The following is an 18,609-nucleotide window of genomic DNA, read 5'->3' as shown; positions in this document are numbered from 1 at the left end:
GATCAAAAATAATTCCATAGGATTTATGATTTTAAAAAATGCTATCCATCTCCAGATTTAAAAAAATATCACATGAGGCTGAATACAGAACAAACCATATTTTTTCTTTGCTTTCTTCATTTTGAGTCTGTGTTTTCTTTCATGATATGACTAGCATGGAAATATATTTTACATGACCATGTATGTATATAACCTGTATCAAATTGCTTGCCTTCTCAATGAAGCAGGGAGGAAAGGGAGACAAGGAGAGAATTTGGAACGCTAATTTTGGAACGATTTTAAAAGTTGTTTTTACATGTAACTGAGGAAATATTAAATTTTTAAAAAGCAATAACAGTCCCTGATATTGTTCTCCAAATCATTTTGTCTAAGTTTATAAGCTACCCATCATTTAACACTCAAAGTCATGGAGTTCTCTTACACACTGAGAATCTCATTTTCCTCATTTAAAAAATCATTCTCCTTTCCTCCATACCCACCCTTAATCCAAACTCCTCTCCTACTGTTTTCTAAAGGTTTGACAGAATTCACTTTTAAATCCATTAAGCCCTGAGAATATTTTCTTGAGGAGTTCATAGATGGCTTGCACAATTTCTTTTACTAAAATAGGATTAAGTATTCTATTTCTTCCTCTGTTAACCTGGGCAATTTATACTTTTGTAAAAATTCATTCATTTCACTTGATTGTCAGATTGTTGGCATACAGTTGGCCAAAATAGCTCTTAGTTATTGTATTAATTTTGTCTTCATTGGTGGGAATTCACACTTTTCATTTTTGATGCTGGTAATTTGACTTTTTACTTTATTTTACTGAATCGGTGGAGTATAGACGGCAGAGTAGAAAAGTGCATATACTCTAGCGCTTTGCCCACAGGGGGAAAATTTTACAGAATACCTGTAAAAATGACTCTCAAGAAATTCTAGAGCAGCAAAAGTCACAGAGCAATGGAGAGAAAGAAGTTTCCAGCCAAGGGTAACCTGGAAGGCCGGCAGGAAAGGTCTATCTCACAGGACACTGAGCAGAGCAGAGCCCAGCCCTGGCTGCACTGCACTGGAATGAACAGGACCTGAACAGACTTCTGGGGCAGAATTCCCAGCAGGGAGGGTTCCAGATCCCTCAACCCACAAGCAACAAAGAAAGCTCCAAAGGTCGGTGTGGCAGGGCTTTCCTAGGTGGGTGAGAGGGGAATGGGGTTTCTCCAGCAATAGCCCCAGGAGGTGGCAGCAGCAGCAGCAACAGGTTGCAGGCAGCTATAGTGGCCAGGAAACAACCTGGATCCATTGTCCAGGCAGCTCAGCTTAAAGTCTCTGGCAGTAGGGAGCAGCAATCTAAACCTCAGCCCTGAGTAACGGCCTCACCCCCACCCAAATCCCCAGGGAAATCAAGCTGCTGAGTACCATCTCAGCCTTGAACACAATACTGGGGAGAGGAGTGGCAATAGGACCACCCTCTTGACAAATGATTCAGAAGTCAAGTAACTGGCTGTGAAAATGCTCAAAAAAGGGGAAAAAATAAGACCATAGAAGGCTACTTTCTTGGTGAACAGGTCTCTCCTCTCATTCTTTCAGATGAGGAAGGACAAGGCTTAATATCACAAGAAGTTAAGACCCCTGCCTCCAGGGCCTCCAAAGTGAACTTAAATTGAGCTCAGGCAATAGAAGAACTTGAAAAGTGATTTAGCAGCTTGCTAAAGGAGAACCAAAAACATGCTGAGGAAAATAACACCTTTAAAAAGAAACCAACTCAATTGGAAAAAGAGGTCTTAGAAGCCAATGAGGAGAAGGAGGCTTTAAAAAGCAGAATTAGCCAAATGGAGGAGAAGTTTCAAAAGCTCGGTGAACAAAATAGTTCTTTGAAAGAGAGAACTGAGTTCAGGGAAATGAATGACTATAAGATAAACCAAGCAGTTAAAAAACAAAACCAAAAGTTTTAAAAATAATAGAAGATGATGTGAAACATCTCATTAGAGAAACAACTGTCCTGGAAAATAGATCCAGGAGAGACAGTTTAAAAATTATGAGACTACCTGAAAGCCATGAACAAAAAAAGAGCCGAGACATTATCTTCATGGAATTATCAAGGAAAACTGTACTGATATTCTAGAACCAGAGGGCAAAATAAATATTGAAAGAATCCACCAATCACCTCCTGAAACAGACCCAAAAAGAGAAACTCCTACGAATATTGTGGCCAAATTTCAGAGTTCCCAGGTCAAGGAGAAAATGCTGCAAGCAGCTAGAAAGAAACAATTCGAGTATTGTGGAAATACAGTCAGGATAACACAGGATCTGGCAGCTTCTACATAAAGGGATTGAAGGGCTTGGAATAGGATATTCCAGAAGTCAAAGGAACTGGGATTAAAACGAAGAATCACGTACGCAGAAAAATTTAGTATAATGCTTCAGGGGGAAAAAATGGTAATTCAATGAAATAGAGGAATTTCAAGCATTCATGATGAAAAGACCAGAACTGAAAAGAAAATCTGACTTTCAAACACAAGAATTAAGAGAAGCATGAAAAGGTAAATGGAAAGAGAAATCATAAAGACTTTCTAAAGCTGAACTACTTACATTCCTACATGGAAAGAAAATATTTGTAGCTCTTAAGATTTTTCTCAGTATTTAGGTAGGTGGAGGGATTGTACATACACACACACACACACACACACACACACACACATATAGACAGAGAGTACAGGTTGTGTTGAATCAGAAGAGATGACATCCACAAAAAAAAAAAATTAAGGGATAAGGGAGGAAAATACTGGGAGGAGAAAGGGAGATATGGAATGGGGAAGCCTATAACTCATAAAAGAGATACATAATATCTTGTTCAATGGAGGAGAAAAAGGAGAATGGGAGAGAGGAAAAGTGAAACTACTCTTTCTACGTATGGCTTAAGGAGGGAATGACATGCTCACTAAATTTGGTATGAAAATCTATATTACACTACAGGAAAGTAGGGGAGGAAGTGATAAGTGGGGTGAGGGGAATGATAGAAGAGGGGGCAAATGGGAGAAGGGAGTAACTAGAAATAAACACTTTTGGAAAGGGACAAAGTCAAAGAGGGAATAAAAAAATAAGGAGGGAAGGGTAGGATAGTGGGCAATATAGTTAGTATTACATAACATGATTATTAGGGAAGTCTTTTGCAAAATGACACATATTTAGTCTGTACTGAATGGCTTACCTTCTCACTGGGAATGGATAGGGAGGGAGAAAGGGAGAGAAGTTGGAATTCAAAGTATTAGAAACAAATGTTGAGAATTATTCTTGCATAGAACCAGGAAATAAGAAACACAGGTAATGGGGTATAGAAATTTATGCTACCCTACAAGAAAAGAGAGAAGATGCAGATAAGAGAAAAGTGGGATGTGATAGAAGGGAGGCTACGTTAAGGGAAGGGGTAATCAGAATGAAAGGTATGAGGGGGTGGGGGAAGGGAAGAGATGGGGAGAAAAATTGGACATGTTACAAAGTGATGTAAAAGTAATTAGTGTCAAAATAATTGACTCAATTAATTACTGAGATTAAATCTGAAACATCTTTAGTTTGGGGAAAAGAATTTTAGTCTAAGTTTCCTAGAGGCAGGTAACTTCGGGTAAAGTTTGGCATTGATAGAAAAGTTAAGATTTAAATGTAAATTCGATTTTACGAGTGTTATTTAATGAGGAACTAGAACATGTATAGAAATTCATATAAACCACTTAAGACTTGCCTCAAAAGATGTTCCTTAGCCAATGTGAAATTATAGTCAGATCTGAAACCTGGCTATTGGAACTTGCTATTTTAAGATCCTATGGAACTATTAACTGACTGTTCTTCTGAGTCTAACTCCAGGTATAGATAGCAAGAAAGGTGGTCTGAGCCTTCAATACATGATGCCAGTAAGCCTGTGAGATGTTTGTATGAACTGCAAAAGGTGATCCATGGGAAGGGTGGGAGAGTGGCTGTTCAGCCTGGGCTGAGGTAGGATTCCCCTGACTCGGTTTCCCCACTGACACCTGGCAGACTTTAAGCCTGACTGAATGCAAGTTAACAATCTACTCCTGCCTGTAATTAAGATGAAGTTGGGGAGATATTGTTTCACTGCAATGTCCTTGCTCTTAGTGGCAATTTCCTATAGTCAAAAGGTTTGTAAGCTTAATATCAGATCTATTCAATTATAGATTGGTGGTAGGGGAACATTTGAGGTTAAGTCTAAGATTAAGCTGTTAGACTTAGGACTTTAGACCAACAACAAGTTAGGGTCCTTTAATTCTTAGTAATAGTATGGAGACAATGAGGTCAAGGGCTTGTGAAGTTGGCATACATAGTTATTGTTTGTGTCTCAGTTGGTTAATGTCAAAAATAAATTCATTTGTGGTCTATACTGTAAATGCTCTCTAAGAAGTATCACCCGACCAAAAGTTGGGATTGTTTTGTGTGATATGAGCTGTTAAAAATGAAAAATAAATAAATAAATAAAATAAGTATTTTATTAAATCAAATTAACCAATAGCTTACTGATTTTATTTTATTTTTTCACAAAACCAACTCTTAGTTTTATTTATTGGTTTCATGGTTTTCTGACTTTCAATTTTATCAATCTCTCTCTTGGTTTTCGAGATGTCCAATTTGGTGCTCAATTGTTCCCCTCCTACCATGGAGGACACCACCGTTGCTCTCATCTATTAAGGGTCATAGCCCTGGTGTTCTCCTCACCTCCTTCCTCTTTTCTCCCACATATTCAGGCTATTGTCAATTCCAGAAGGTTCTTCCTCCACAACATTTCTCCCTTCCTGTCTCTCCCCTCAACTCAAGGAGCCCCTCCCCTCATTCTGCCCTCATCATCTCTCCCCTGGAATAATTACCATAGCCCTCACTGGTTTCCTTATGTCAAGTCTCTCCCCTTCCCATCCATCCTCCATTCAGCTGCCAAAGTGTTTCCCCTAATGAGGAGATCTGACCATATCCCCCTGCTCAGGAAACTTCAGTAGCTGCCTAGTACTTCTAGGATTAAATAAATTTGCTGCCATCATTTTACACTCTCCAAACATGACTCCAGGCTCCCAGTCCAGCCTTATCGCCTCACTTCCCTTACGATAGAGCCTTGGTTTATGAACTTAATTTGTTCCAAGATTGTGTTCATCATGTGATATGTTCATATTGCAAAGTGAATTTTCCCATAGGAAATAATGTAAAGTCGAATTGGTACCACATCCACAACAATATTCATATAAAAATAAGGATCTATAATTTTAAGTAAACTTTTTGTCCCTGATGCACCTGAAATACAACAGCAATGATTAGTACACAATATAAACCAAAAATAAAATAGATCAAACCACACTTTACCTTTGAGAAGAATTGTGTCTGTGTGAGGGAGACAAGAGGGAGGAGGAGGATGGATGGATTATCCCTTGGAAGGACAATCTTCTTCTATGAGACCATCAAGGATTTCAATGTTGAGAGTGTTCTCTCTTATGCTACAAACACAATCCTGTGAGTAGAAATAGCTGGCTGAATGCTAGCTGGGTAACTCACCTCCTCTACTCCTGTCCACCTCCCCTTCCCCTTCCTTCTCCTCTCCAAAGGAAGGTAAACTTGGATGGCCAAAAGATGTCCAGTTGACCTGGGTTTTGCAGGCTCCTTTCATATTTCCCTCTCCTGTCCTCTTCTGTCCTCTCCTCTCTTCTCTTCTCCTCTCATCTCTTCTCCTCTCCTCTCCCCTGTCCTCTCCCAAAACCTTAAACCTACCACTCTGTGAAACTGAGACTGTATTGGGGCCCTACCTCAGGGCTCCTCTGGACCCTCCTAGCTTGAGAGTGATTATTAATACTAACTGTTGCTGTTGCCCACCCAGCCTGATGTCTTTCTTTTCTTGACCTCATTAAAAGGGGCCCTTCCCTGATTACTTCTTCAAAAGGCCTATTCAATGAATGGCCATTGCATCACCCTAAGTAAGTGCCTGTAAAGACCTTGGCCTAAAGTGCCTTAGGTCTCCCAGTGCATCCTGGGTCATCTCCAGTCATCCTGATGAATATCTGGTCACTGGATTCAGATGGCTCTGGGGGAGAAGTGAGGCTGGTGACCTGCACAGCCCTCCCTCATTCAAAACAAAGTCAAGCGCAAGTCATGTCATCATTTCCCTGATGGCATGGTTTTCTTCAGCAACGAAGGATAAACAAAAACCTTTCACTAAAAGTAAGACTAACACTACTGCCTTCACTTATTTTTAACTTTTTAGAATAATTTTCATGTTTTGAATCACTAGGTTTTTTTCTTTAAGTTCCCTTCTGACTAGGAATCTATCTCATGACACTTGTTACTGACATTTTTTTCAGAATGTCATGGAAACGTGGCATTGCATTATTGTTAAAAATATTTGTGGCTCTCACTGCTACAGCCTTCTGTGGGTGATGTTCCACAAAATTTTGATGTTTGCACTGCAAATTTTAGTTTGTCCTGCAAGACAAATTTTGCGAAAATTTTTTCCTCATCCAGCAAAGCATAGGTAAACCAGGTTACTCTTAAAATGACGTTCTGCTGTCTAGTGGTTTTTCCTTCTTTCTCCAAAAGGACTATGACATTAGGGAGATGACATGACTTGTAAGTGAACTGGATTTGAGGGAGGTAGGGTGTGCTAAGTCACCAGCCTCACTTTCTCCTCCAGAGCCATCTGGGTGCAGCAGCCAGACATAGATCAGGAAAACTGGAGATGGCTCAGGATGCAGTGGGAGACCTTGGCCTTTGTAAGCAAAGGTCTTTTCAGGTTCTCATTATGAGTGAAACAATGCCCATTCAGGGAATAGGACTCTTTAAGAAGTGAGTCAAGGTATGGCCCCTTTAATAAAAAACGTATGACTCACTTCGTATATATTATGGTCCAGTCAATCTGTCTTTACTCTTCTCATACATTCCCATAGTACCTACTATGTGCCAGGTGCTGTGGTAAGCACTTTACAGTTATTATCTCACTTGATTGTCACAGCAGCCCTGGTAATAATAAATAACGATTATAAAGCCAATGACGGATACCAGCAAAAGTAAGAACTGCAGTTAGTGTTTCTTTATGTAGGCTTCAAATTTGCAACATCTTGTTCTGCTTTTCTGGCTTTCCTTAGATAACAAACCTATCATGGGACTGAAAGTGTGTTTGCTTCGATTTTCCATATCAGGACTCAGCAGCAGAATCCTGTTGACTTAGCCCCAGTCCCACAGATGTTTCAACTGAAATTTCAAATTTCATCTTCCTTCCTCCAAGCCCAGACTGCTCTGCACCAAGCTGCTTAGCGCCTAGATCAGTAACTGAACTCAAAGGACAGCAGGTCAGGCTCCCTCAATTTGCAGATGTGAAAATTGAGGCCCATGGAGGACAAAGGGACTCCCAAAGATCCCACAGACAGTAAGCCTCAGAGTCAGGATTTGAACACAGGTCCTCTGACTCCAGAAAACAGCCCTTTCTCTCCCTGATGGAATGGAATCTCTCTCCTTTCTGACTGAGAAGGTGCCTAGAAGATTATTTGTTATTGAGCAGAAACCAAGGTGAGTCCAGAGTCCTTCAAAGGAGTTCCCCTGTCTACTCTCTGGGGAGGCTGGGAGCCCTTTTGTTGGAAGGAGGTTTGTTGGAAAGGGTTACTGTTCTTTTACATGGTGGTCACTCTTCTCTGGGCTGTAGCCTTGCCTCAGAAACTTAAGAGCAGCTGGGTCAGTTGTTAAACATCCACTCTGACCACAAGGTCAAATGGGATGAGGAACTTGTACTCTTGAGGTCACATGTGGGTGTGGGCTTTTGACTGAGTTCAAGTTTTATGGAACAAGTTTTTTTATTAAGGGGATTTACTCTGGGAAGTTTGGATTCAGTCAAAGGGCCATACTTGAGGACCTAGAGCACCACATGTGACCTCAAGGCTGCAGGTTCCCCACCCCAGGAAGAAGCAGACTGAATGAGAAGGGGAAGCCTGGGAGGCAGCCTGGCACACTGGACAGAGGACCAGTCTTGGATTCAAGAGTCCTGGGCTCATGTGCTGGCACTACTACTTAGAGCAGTGTGTCACCTTGGGGAACTCCTTTCTCCTCTATATGCCTCACTTTCCTTAAATGGCAAATGATTGGCATATGAAAATGACCTGCATCCTTGTAGGAAATGATGCTGTGGTAGTTCTGTTGAGTTCAATTCTCTGTGACCCCATTTGGGGTTCTGTTGGCAAAGATGCTGGAGTGGTTTGCCATTTCTTCCTCCAGCTTATTTTATAGAGGAGGAAACTGAGGCAAACAAGGTTAAGTGACACGTAGCTATTAAATGTCTCAGGCCAGATTTGAACTCAAGATAAGCATTCCTGACTCCAGGCCCAGCATTCTCTCCCCTTTACCACCTAGTTACACCAGTCAGCACATAGTGGTGAATAAAGGGTTGGTGTCTTCTTTCTTTGTTTTCCTTCCATGAAGACAGCCATGTGGTGCAGTGGATGGAATGCTGGGCCTGGAGCTGCCATTGTGGAAATTCAAATCTAGCTGTGTGGTGACAGCAATAATAATGATGATAGTACTTTAGTTTCCAGGATGTTCAGTTGTGAGGATCAAATAAGATAATGATCATAGTGCACATAAACACATTGACTGATACGTAACAATTACTTTATAAATGTTTGTTTCCTTCTCTCCCTTCTTCCTTCCCTTCTTCCTAATTCTACCTCTCAGTCAGAGTGACTAGGGAAACATATGGTCATGTAGTCCATAGCATTGTGGTGTGTATCTACATGTTAGGTGATTGCTTTAGAGCAAAAGGTATAAGGAGAAAAATAAAACTTCTGAGCCTCAAAGACTTTGCACTGATCTTCATAGTAGGATGAAGTGAGTTTAAAAAGTTGAAATAGAATCATAATAAAATAGAATAAAATAATGATTAATAAACAATATAAAATAAATAGAATTAAAAATGAAACATCAGTGTGCTAAAATTATCTGCCTGGCTAGTCTGAGCTCCAAAAGATCTTAGACACTGGACCCAAAAACTTCTCTCTTTAGGAAAGAACTCAGTTGCACTGCCACACAAAATAACTCATGGAATTATGCTACTCATTGCCTTTGGGTCTACAGTAAAATAAAACCTACTCTACTGATTCTTTGGTTGCCTTTTTTTTGGCAACCTATGATCTTTCTTTCCTTTTACCTTCAGCTTGTTTCTTTCTTCTGGTTTTATTTAAGTACAAAGTTCAATTTCTCTAATACTATATCTCCACATCAATCACTGGAACAGAGTATTACCTTGAGAGTACTAATAGTTATGTTACCTTTCATAGGTGGTCCTAAAACTGTTGAACCTGTAGTACTCTTTGCTTTCTTATCTGCCACGTTGCAGAGGCTGTACAGGGGTCTCCACAGAGAGTATTTTGCTTCTGCCTGGGTTTCCTCCATGACCTTGACCAAAGAATTAATCCCTCAATGACCAAACCACTGGTGATAATCTTCTCTGCACTTAGTCTGGTTCTCAGCCAGACTGAGGAAACCATCTCAGTCTGGTGCTAGTCGTGAGCTAGAAACCTTTCTAACATGGGAGGACTTGTAAGACCTGGAACGGCCTTTGAGAAGGAAGGTCATAACCATAGGACAAGGAGCCATAGAAATAGTCTTGGTGAAAGATTCTCCTTCTACAGAACCAAAATGAGTCCTTATGTAGCTTCTTCCCTGTGGCTACTTTGTGTTTAAGTAGTAAAAATATGTTTTATACTTTTGCACTTGAAAAATACCAGCAAAAATGAACATTTTCATATATAAAGGAGAACAGGAGGGGGAAAAAAGGGTTGTGCATGAAAGCACAAATTGTAATTTTGTATATTTTAAGGTTTTTTAAGCGTAATAGTGATCCCTGGCCTATACTACCCAAAGACCAATTATGCCATGCTTCTGTTTCTTTGAATCTGACAAAATTTGCTTCCTTTATTTTTCTATTTAAATTATAAATTCTTTGATTTCATCTTCTGATGAAATTATTTTTTATAAACCTAAGCATTTATCCTTTAGTTTTGTTGGTATATCGTTGAGCAAAATCATTTTTATTAATTCCTTTATTTCTCTTCATTTGTTATAAATTTTCCTTTTTTTTTGATAGTGCTAAGTTAGTTTATCTCTGAGGAAGGTGATTCATGGAAGATCCCCTAGTCTCTTCCAATCAAAATCAATCAATGTGATATGATTGTAAGTTCTATATTTTTGACCCCAGAGCTGTGAGCTGCTGATAGTAAGATTACTTGCATAATTAAGGGAAGCTGCTTGGAGGTCCTCCACCCTTGTTTCTTCTTGTCATGGTGCTCAAGCCCAGTGTGCCAGACATGACCCAACTCCATGGAAAGTTCCCCAAAATTAATTTTTACCTCCTGGTCATTCTCTCTTGTCCAACAGGAGCAGGTGCCCATCTTATGATCACCTTATGACCACCTAGGCAGTGGAGATATTTCTTACTTTGCCCAATAAATGACTCTGCTAATACATTGCTTTGCTTAGTTTAGTTAATGCATCATATGTTAACCAATGAAATTATTCTACTTCTGTTATAACTGTTCTTAATGTTTACATATGACATCCTATAAGAATAGAGCCCTGAAAGGAAGGAGTGGCTCAGATTGTGAGAGTGATCTAAGGTCCACTTCATTAGAGGAGACCATGGACTCTTTAATAAAATGCCATTGGTGCAGAATTATGCCTAAGTTTCTCTTTTTGTATAATTTTTATCCCCAACTTATTTTTGAATAATTTTTATCCCCAAAGCTCTCTGTTAGAAAAAACTACCTTCAGATTTATAAATTTTCCTCTAAGTGCTGATTTGGCAGCCTCTCAAAAGTTTATTGTCTCATTTTTGTCATTTTCTTTGAATAAATTATATTCTTTTTATGATTTATTATTTGACCCAACAGTTCTTTTGGATTACATTACTTCATTTAAAAAAGTTTGAATTCTTTCTTCAAAGGACTGATAAATTGTCATTTTTATTACAAGCATATGCTTAAAAGTTTTATTTTTCTGCATTTAAGTGTGGAATCATGCCCTAGCACATATTTAATTTCTGGAAAGAGGTTTTTTCTAACTATGACATATAGAAGCTCCAATGTATTCGAACTCGTGTAACCAATCACAAGAGATATAATATGTCTCACAGTCTATAGATCTATTCAAGCTGTTAACTTGCATTCTTTGGTTACTATATAATCTTGGTTGGATGATTGAATAAAATGAAACCTAAGCCACAAGCACTCCCAGCTACCAAGGCATCAGTTTGGGACTTAGAGAAGCTTCTACCCCAGCATTTCTAGAAAACCCTAGCCAACAGGGCTCCACATAGAAACAGGATCTGCATTCCACATTCATAAATCAATTATCATGCATTTACTGGGCATGTAAGGACTAGATCTGTGCCCGGTTACTCAATGTAGAAAAGCAAAAGAGAAAATGTTGGGCCTAGCCTCAAAACATATCTACTTTGCTCAGTGATACTGATAAGAAGGATAGAAGTCAAGCCAAATCAAGAAGCATTTGCTAAGAACCTACTATGTGCCAGGCGGTTTGGTAAGCACAGGGGTTACCATGAAAAGCAAAAATACAGTCTCTGCTCTCAAAGAACTCACACAACCCTCTATGCAAAACAAGACATAGGAAGGATTAATTAGAGTTAACATGATGAAAGATTATAGAAGGGAGATGAGGAAAGGCTTCTTCTAAAAGAGGAGGTTTTAACTGAGATCTCAAGGAAGTGAGGATCTAGAGATGAAGAGGAAGAATTCCAGTTATATCTGACAGCCACTGAAAATGCTCTGAGTTGGTAGGTAGAGTGCACTGTTTGAGGAACAGCTATGAAGATAGTGGTGCTGATGGGGTGCTTGGTCTGCCATTGCACTCCGGGAGTCTTGGGGGGATTTCAGAGTTTCATCCATCCCATTCCCCTTCCCAAAACTCATCAGGGCTGGGCAGAATATCTGTGGGGAAGCAGGTGTAAGAATACTACAAAGGTGGGTGAGTGTTGAGTTCTGAAGGACTTTCAACACTAGAGGGTTTTTGACATGATCCTAGAGGTGACAGGAAGCCACTATTTGTTGTGGAACTTCTGTTTGGCAGGGTCCCTCCTGACATAGAGGAAGGTCCTTTTGACAGATGAATGGAGGATGAACTTCCTGAATTTATATCTAAAAAATCATTTCTGTGTCTATTTCTTCAGAAAGAAAATGATTTAATAGCAAGGAAAATAAGTTACCATTAAATCATGTTAAATAATCCCTCAGTCATTAGTGATCATTCAACAGGTTTACAGAACTTATTTTATAACAGAAAAAGGCCCTATATTCATGAGGCTGTTTCATAAGTTTTATAGAGAAGTAGGCAGAATTGTCAAATTTAGCTGCTCTACCTATCAGGGGTATGATGGGGGTAACTAGGGATAAGATAACTGCTAGATTCAATATTTCATTGGTCCAGATCTCACGTCTATCATTCTGTGAACTTTAAAAAATTAATTTTTTATTCTAAACTTAAGAAATAAAACAACCGTTTCCCTAACAATGTGGTATAGAAAAAGAGAGGATTGTACTTGAAATCACAGATCCATTATGTACACCTTCCTTTCCTTCGTAACATAAAACAAAGTTATCCTGTAACTTACTTTTTCTCTCTTCTCCTCATACCCTGCCCCACCAAATTTCAAGATGGCTAACATTAGACACAAATCTGTGTTTCAGCTCTTTTTTTTCTGGATGCAAACAGCATCTTTCTTCACAAAATCTTTGTGATTAATTTGGGTATTTACAAATGTGGGAATGACTTATTCACTCATTTGTTTTTCAAACAATGTTCTCTTTATTCTGCTCATTTTGCATTTCATTATTTCATGGAGAACTCTCCATGCTTTTCTAAAATTATCAAGCTCATCATTTCTTCTAGGAGACTAATATTCCATCATGAACATATACCCCAATTTGTTTAGCCATTCCCCAGTTGACAGATTTTTGCCATCACAAAGAGAGCTGCTATAAGTATTTTAGAACATACGGGTTCTTTCCTTTATTCCTAATCATCTTGGGAAACACACCTGTTAGTGGCATAGCTGAGTCAAAGGGTATAGTCGGCTTAATAACTCTTTGGGCATAATGCCAAATCCCTCTACAAAATGGTTGAATCTGCTTAGAAATTCACTACCAATTAATTAAGGTCCCAATTTTTCTCTGTCATCTCCAACATTTGTCACTTTCTCCTTCTATCATTTTAGTCAATCTGATTCTCTCTGATTTTTATCCAATCTGCATTTCTCTAATCAATAATGATTTAGAGCATTTTTTCTATCTGACTATAGATCATTTTGATTTCTTCATCAGAAAACTGCCTGTTCATGTTCTTAGAACATTTATCAATTGATGAATGACTTTCATTCTTAGAGATTTGACAAAGTTCTTGTTATATTTGAGATATGAGACCTTTTTCTCAGGAACTGTCCATAAAAATTTGTTTCTTCCAGTTTTTTGCTTTCCTTATAATTTTGGCTACATTTGTTTCATTATTACAGAACCTAGCTATGAATATTGAGTTGATACATTACTGAAGCCCTGAGTCAGGTGGATGATCATTAAGGTGGGAGAACATAGATGGAGGATCCTAGGAATGAGGGTGTGAACTGGACGAGTGGGGCCCAAGTGGTTGTTATAGACCTATTTTAAATAAGTTCTTAGTGATGTTTGGGTTTCAGATTGCCTAGATTTCCTCTTTGTGTGTCCTCCTATTAGAGAGCTACCTGTTCTACCAAAGAATTTAAAAAGAAGAAAGAGAAAGAGGAGGGAAGAAAGGAAAACAATCTCCAAAAAACTAATGTTTTATGCAATGTTCTATATCCATGGACTCAGAAATCTGAAGCAATGTATATGTCAGGGGGAGGAGGGAGGTTTCTTTCATATTTCTACTTTGAATATAGACTTTTTATTTTAATTTACCTACCTCTAGTTTTGTTTCTGGGCCTGTAATTTACTCCTTATTTCCTGTGGGCCCCAAAGCAACCCTCACAGTTGGGACAGAAGGTCTGGTTATCTCCATTTTGCAGATAAGGAAAGAACAAGAAGAAGAGGTTGACTCTGTTTGATTCCCATAGCTGATAAGGGAGCAATTCAAATTGGACCTTGGGACTTCCTGGCTCCAAGCTCAGCAGGCTTTGTGATCACCTGCCTTTTAGATCTATAACTGAAAGGGACCTCAGTAGACACCAGGTCTACTCCTTCCCTCCAATTTGTAGAGATATAAGTTATGGAGTGTAAAGGGACTTCAGAAGGTGCCACAGGCAGTAAGTCTCAGAGGCAGGATTTGAACTCAGGTCCTCTGACTCCAAAGCTAGTTTATTTCTGCTAGAATAAATTGCCTCAGAGTATTATCTTCATTTTACAGGTGAGAACATTAAGATTCAGAAAGGGAAGGGTCTCATCTATGGTCACAGAGGTCTGGGAAGTGCCAGACCTAAAACTTTGGATACCAATGTGGTATTCATTCAGTTATGTTGACCCTCTGGCAATCATGGCTCAGCAGTCAGAGAGATCTCAAAGGGCATCTGGTCCAACCCAGCCCCCAACAGAAATCCCTTTTCCAACATCCCAAACAAGTCATTCTCTACCCTCCAATGAGAGACTCTAACCAGGTTTCCTGAAGTTCCTCTTTCAGCCATACCATGCTGCTACTCAAGATGAATCTAAGAAATAGAAAAGGAGAGGGGAAAAGCAAGACTGATTTGTAAACAAGCTGCCAGAGATGCCACTCCTGAATATCCCTGTGTAATACACCAGCTCAGACACAGAAGCTGATTTTGAATGACAAAGATGACAATTCAAAGGTTTATCTTTGGCAAATAAGGCTGTGGACAAAAGACTATGTCTCGGGCATTTGATAGAAAGAGAGGCTTTCAGTCTGGGACTACCTGAGAGCCATTTGACAGGATCACCAAGAAGCCACTCCCCAAAGGAACAAGATGATAAGGGCTTTTTCCAGTTTGCACAGTAAAATCAAGATGAATTGTGTCACCAGAGCTTAAAATGAAGTCCAGAGAGGATCAGTCTCTATCCTGGGAATGGCCTGAGTGGAACAAAGCAGGCCACAAGCAGGTGTATCATGTCAAAGTAGCAGTGTCATTTATTTCAGAATGAGTTAAGGGACTTGCACTCAAGGAACCCTCACCCAGAAAGAGGGGGAATGTTGGGTACAGGCAGTGCTAAAATACATAAGTGGGTTAGACTATGACATAATCATTTTCAGGTCTTGAGTTTCTGTGCCCCTAGATCCTGTGGGAATGGTTTTGTCCCAAGTTTTGGGAAGCATCACTATGGGGTATAGAATGAGAGATCTGGGATGAGAACAGTAGCACCTTACAAGGAATAGGGATTGTGAGCCTATCAGAGATGTGATGGATGCTTGCTCTCAGGTCCCTAGGAAATAGAAGGAGTGAACACATGGTGTAATACACTTTGCAAGAGGGTGAGATGATCCAGAGAGCAAAGGATTGTTGTTGTACCAAGCACAGGGCACTGTCTGCTTTTTGGCCTTAAATCTAGGAAACAGAGTATCTCCAAAATATTTTGACAATAATTTGAAAGAGAATAGACTTTTCTCTTCCTGGTGGGATGAATTCTCTCCTCCTTTCTTTCTGAGAAGTGCCAGGAAAATTGTTATTCAGTACAAAGCAAGATAATTCCCAGAGCACTCAGAAGGATGTCCTTGTATAACCTCTGGGTGCACTGGGGTAGTTCTTTTGTTGGAAGGGGCTTTGTTCCAAAGGGCTTTTATTCATTTTCATGGTGATCACTCTTCTCTGTGCTGTAGCACAGTCTCAGAAACTTGGGAAGTGTAGGTGGGTCAGGTTTCTTTTTTTAAATTTTTATTGCATTTTTATTTCTAGCATAAAACAAGCATTTCCATAGCTTACTATAATGAAAACATGGTTGCATATGAAACTACAAATCTATTATGTACCATTTGCTATTCCTTTTAAATAGATAATTAAGTTGTCACACCACCCAGGTGAGAAAGCTCTGCATGAGGATAGTAGAAGTATCAGAGGAGAGAAGGAGGTAGATATGAGAGAGTTCAGAAAGGTAGTCAGGACAGGACTTGGCCATGGAGGACGAGAGATGGGGAGACAGGGAAAGAGAGAATAAGCAGTTGAGAAAGACACTGAGGTTGAGGTCTGGTGATGTCCTTGACAGTAACAGAGAAGGTCGAAAATTGGGAACATTTAGGGGGAAAGAGAGTGAGTTCAGTTCTGGACAAGTTGTGTTTGATATCTATGGGACATTCAGGTCAGAGTGTCCAACAGGCAGCAGAGTTCAGGAGAGAGGTTAGGGCTGGATCATTGAGGCTGGGAGGCTTCTGCCTAGAGAAAATTACTGAATCCACGTGAGCTGCTGAAAGTGAAATACAGAAAGAGAAGATTAATGAGCAAGAACTTAATCTAACTAGTCTTCAGGGAGCAGGTGGCCCATTGAGTTAGACACTGAAATACTTGAATAAGTAGAAAGGAGCAAGGAGGACATTACACGCTAAAAAAAAATAGTGTGAGCTGAAGTATGGAGGATGAAATTAATACAAAGTATTTGGGGACCAGCCTGACCTGGGAGATCTGTATTAAGAGGAGAAAAAAGGTGAGATGGACACAAGCTGGACCACAGTATCTGTGTCCTTTATGTGTGGGTACCCAGACTCTGAAAAAACACTAGGCTAAAGTCTCAGTGGTAACAATTTTCAGGTTCTTTTCTCCTGCTCATCATTGAAACACCCTTCCTTGTTCTTAGCATCTGCTGTTGAATTCCTGTCAGCCATGATCTGGACCATGAAGTGGAATCACCAGCCAGCTTCCTACAACAGCTTCACTATATCTTTGTATCTCATATACCTCATGCTTGCCTCTTCTGGTGATCCTGGCTCAAGTAAGTTCACTTTGGTCTCTGCCACTGTGGCCTCCACACGTCACTACCCACTGATATTTTACTTCAATTGAACCATCAATTCAAGAAACACTCATTTAACCCCCACTGTCCCCAGGAACTTGTGTTTTAATATTATTGGAAGTTAAAAGTTTAACAAGGTATGATCTCTGACCTCAGGCTCATTGCCTTCATCCTAGGCATCTTCATCTATATTGGCTATGCAGATTTATAGGATTGTAGAGATGGAAGGGACCTTATCCACTTCAAGTTCATTATGTTACAAGCCCATGAAGGATGGAGACACATTTGAATAGAAAGATCTCTCATAACAGGGATTCACACTTGTCAGTAAAGGGGGTAACTGTCATTGTTCAGATCAACTCATGAGTAGAGGGGATAAAGTTTGATAATTTTGTACAGTACATGAGGGGTCTTTGAGAGTAATATTGAAGGACTTTCAAATATCTTTGAGCATCCCTCTAAACTTTGTCATTTCACATTTCTTTCTGCTCTATTATCAGTTCATACTAAATACTAATAAAATTGGAAAACTAGTGGAGATTGTTGGGTACACCCTAAAATGAGTTTTGGGAATATAAGCTCACAATCAAAGGTGTGGTGTTAATTCCAAAATAATTGGTAATTTCAGTTGAGTTTGTTCTCTGGAGCCAAGAGTCCTGAGCCATCATACTTACCCAGGCAATCTACAAAAGCCATCAGAATATTACAAGCTAAGATGGGCTTTTTAAAATTTGGCCTGCTCCAGTGCTCACTGGAAATGTTTGGTTCCAGACTACTGTCTGATTAGGGGACCAATAGTCCTTCAGTACTTCTATGAAATGGTTGCATAAGAGTCTCTGTCCACAGAACCATTTGGGGACCCCAATTTCTATTCCCTCAAATTTCCATAACTCTCCACATCTCTTTTGGAATTTAGGACGCAAAGACTTAATCTTGCTACCAAGATTTCTTTGACTGACCCTGAAAGAAATCTAGGGAGAAGAAGAAGAGTTAATAGAAGTAGAGTGTTCATATTTGTGCCTTTGTAAGGCAAATTTGCCAACAAGAGTAGTGATATTTTATGAACAGAAGACATGTCCCTTATCTCCCAATTGCACAGTGTGGACTAGAGAGTCACAGGGCATTAATGTTGAGATGGCTAACTTTGCACATGACCTAACACAATCCCGAGCTCCTGTTTCTTTTATTTATTTTTATACATTTTTTTTAATTTTTAATTTATGGACGATACTATAGTAAAAAATATGACTGCACATGAAACTACCAACCTATTACATACAACTTGCTATCCTTTTTAAATATGTAATAAAGTTATCACATGATTTTTTTTTCCTTTTTTCCCTTCTCTCCCCCCACCATGCCCTAGAGACGGCTACCATTAGACACAAATATGTATGCATTTTATATATATATACATATATATATATATATATATAAAATGTGCAAAACCATTTTATACATACTTTTATTTATCAGTTCTTTATCTGGATTTAAATAGCGTCTTCCTTTATATGTTCCTTCTAGTTTATTTGGATATTTATAATAGTCAAAATGATGTATTCACTCAAAGTTTTTCATAAAACAATATTGCTGTTACTGTATAAATAAAATGATCTCTCAGTTCTGCTCACTCTGCTCTTCCTTATTTTGTGCAAGTCTACCGGTATTT

General features: G+C 39.3%; 1 protein-coding gene across 2 annotated transcripts in view; it reads left to right on the top strand.

The window, feature by feature from the left end:
* Positions 1–7,201: 7,201 nt before the first annotated feature.
* Positions 7,202–18,609, top strand: part of LOC140505204 (myelin-oligodendrocyte glycoprotein-like) — a 44,034-nt gene continuing 32,626 nt past the window's right edge. The window contains exons 1-2 of one of the 2 annotated variants that reach the window (XM_072610961.1): positions 7,202–7,527; positions 16,785–16,919. In XM_072610961.1, the coding sequence (XP_072467062.1) occupies positions 16,811–16,919 (109 nt within the window). In that variant the 5' untranslated portion in view covers positions 7,202–7,527; positions 16,785–16,810. The remainder of the gene's footprint in view (positions 7,528–16,784; positions 16,920–18,609) is intronic. The other variant, XM_072610960.1, reaches the window with a different exon arrangement.

Source organism: Notamacropus eugenii, chromosome 5 (genome assembly GCF_028372415.1).
Source record: "Notamacropus eugenii isolate mMacEug1 chromosome 5, mMacEug1.pri_v2, whole genome shotgun sequence".
NCBI lineage: Eukaryota > Metazoa > Chordata > Mammalia > Diprotodontia > Macropodidae > Notamacropus > Notamacropus eugenii.
Note: the sequence above shows the minus strand (reverse complement) of the source record. Positions and strands in the feature narration are given on the sequence as shown.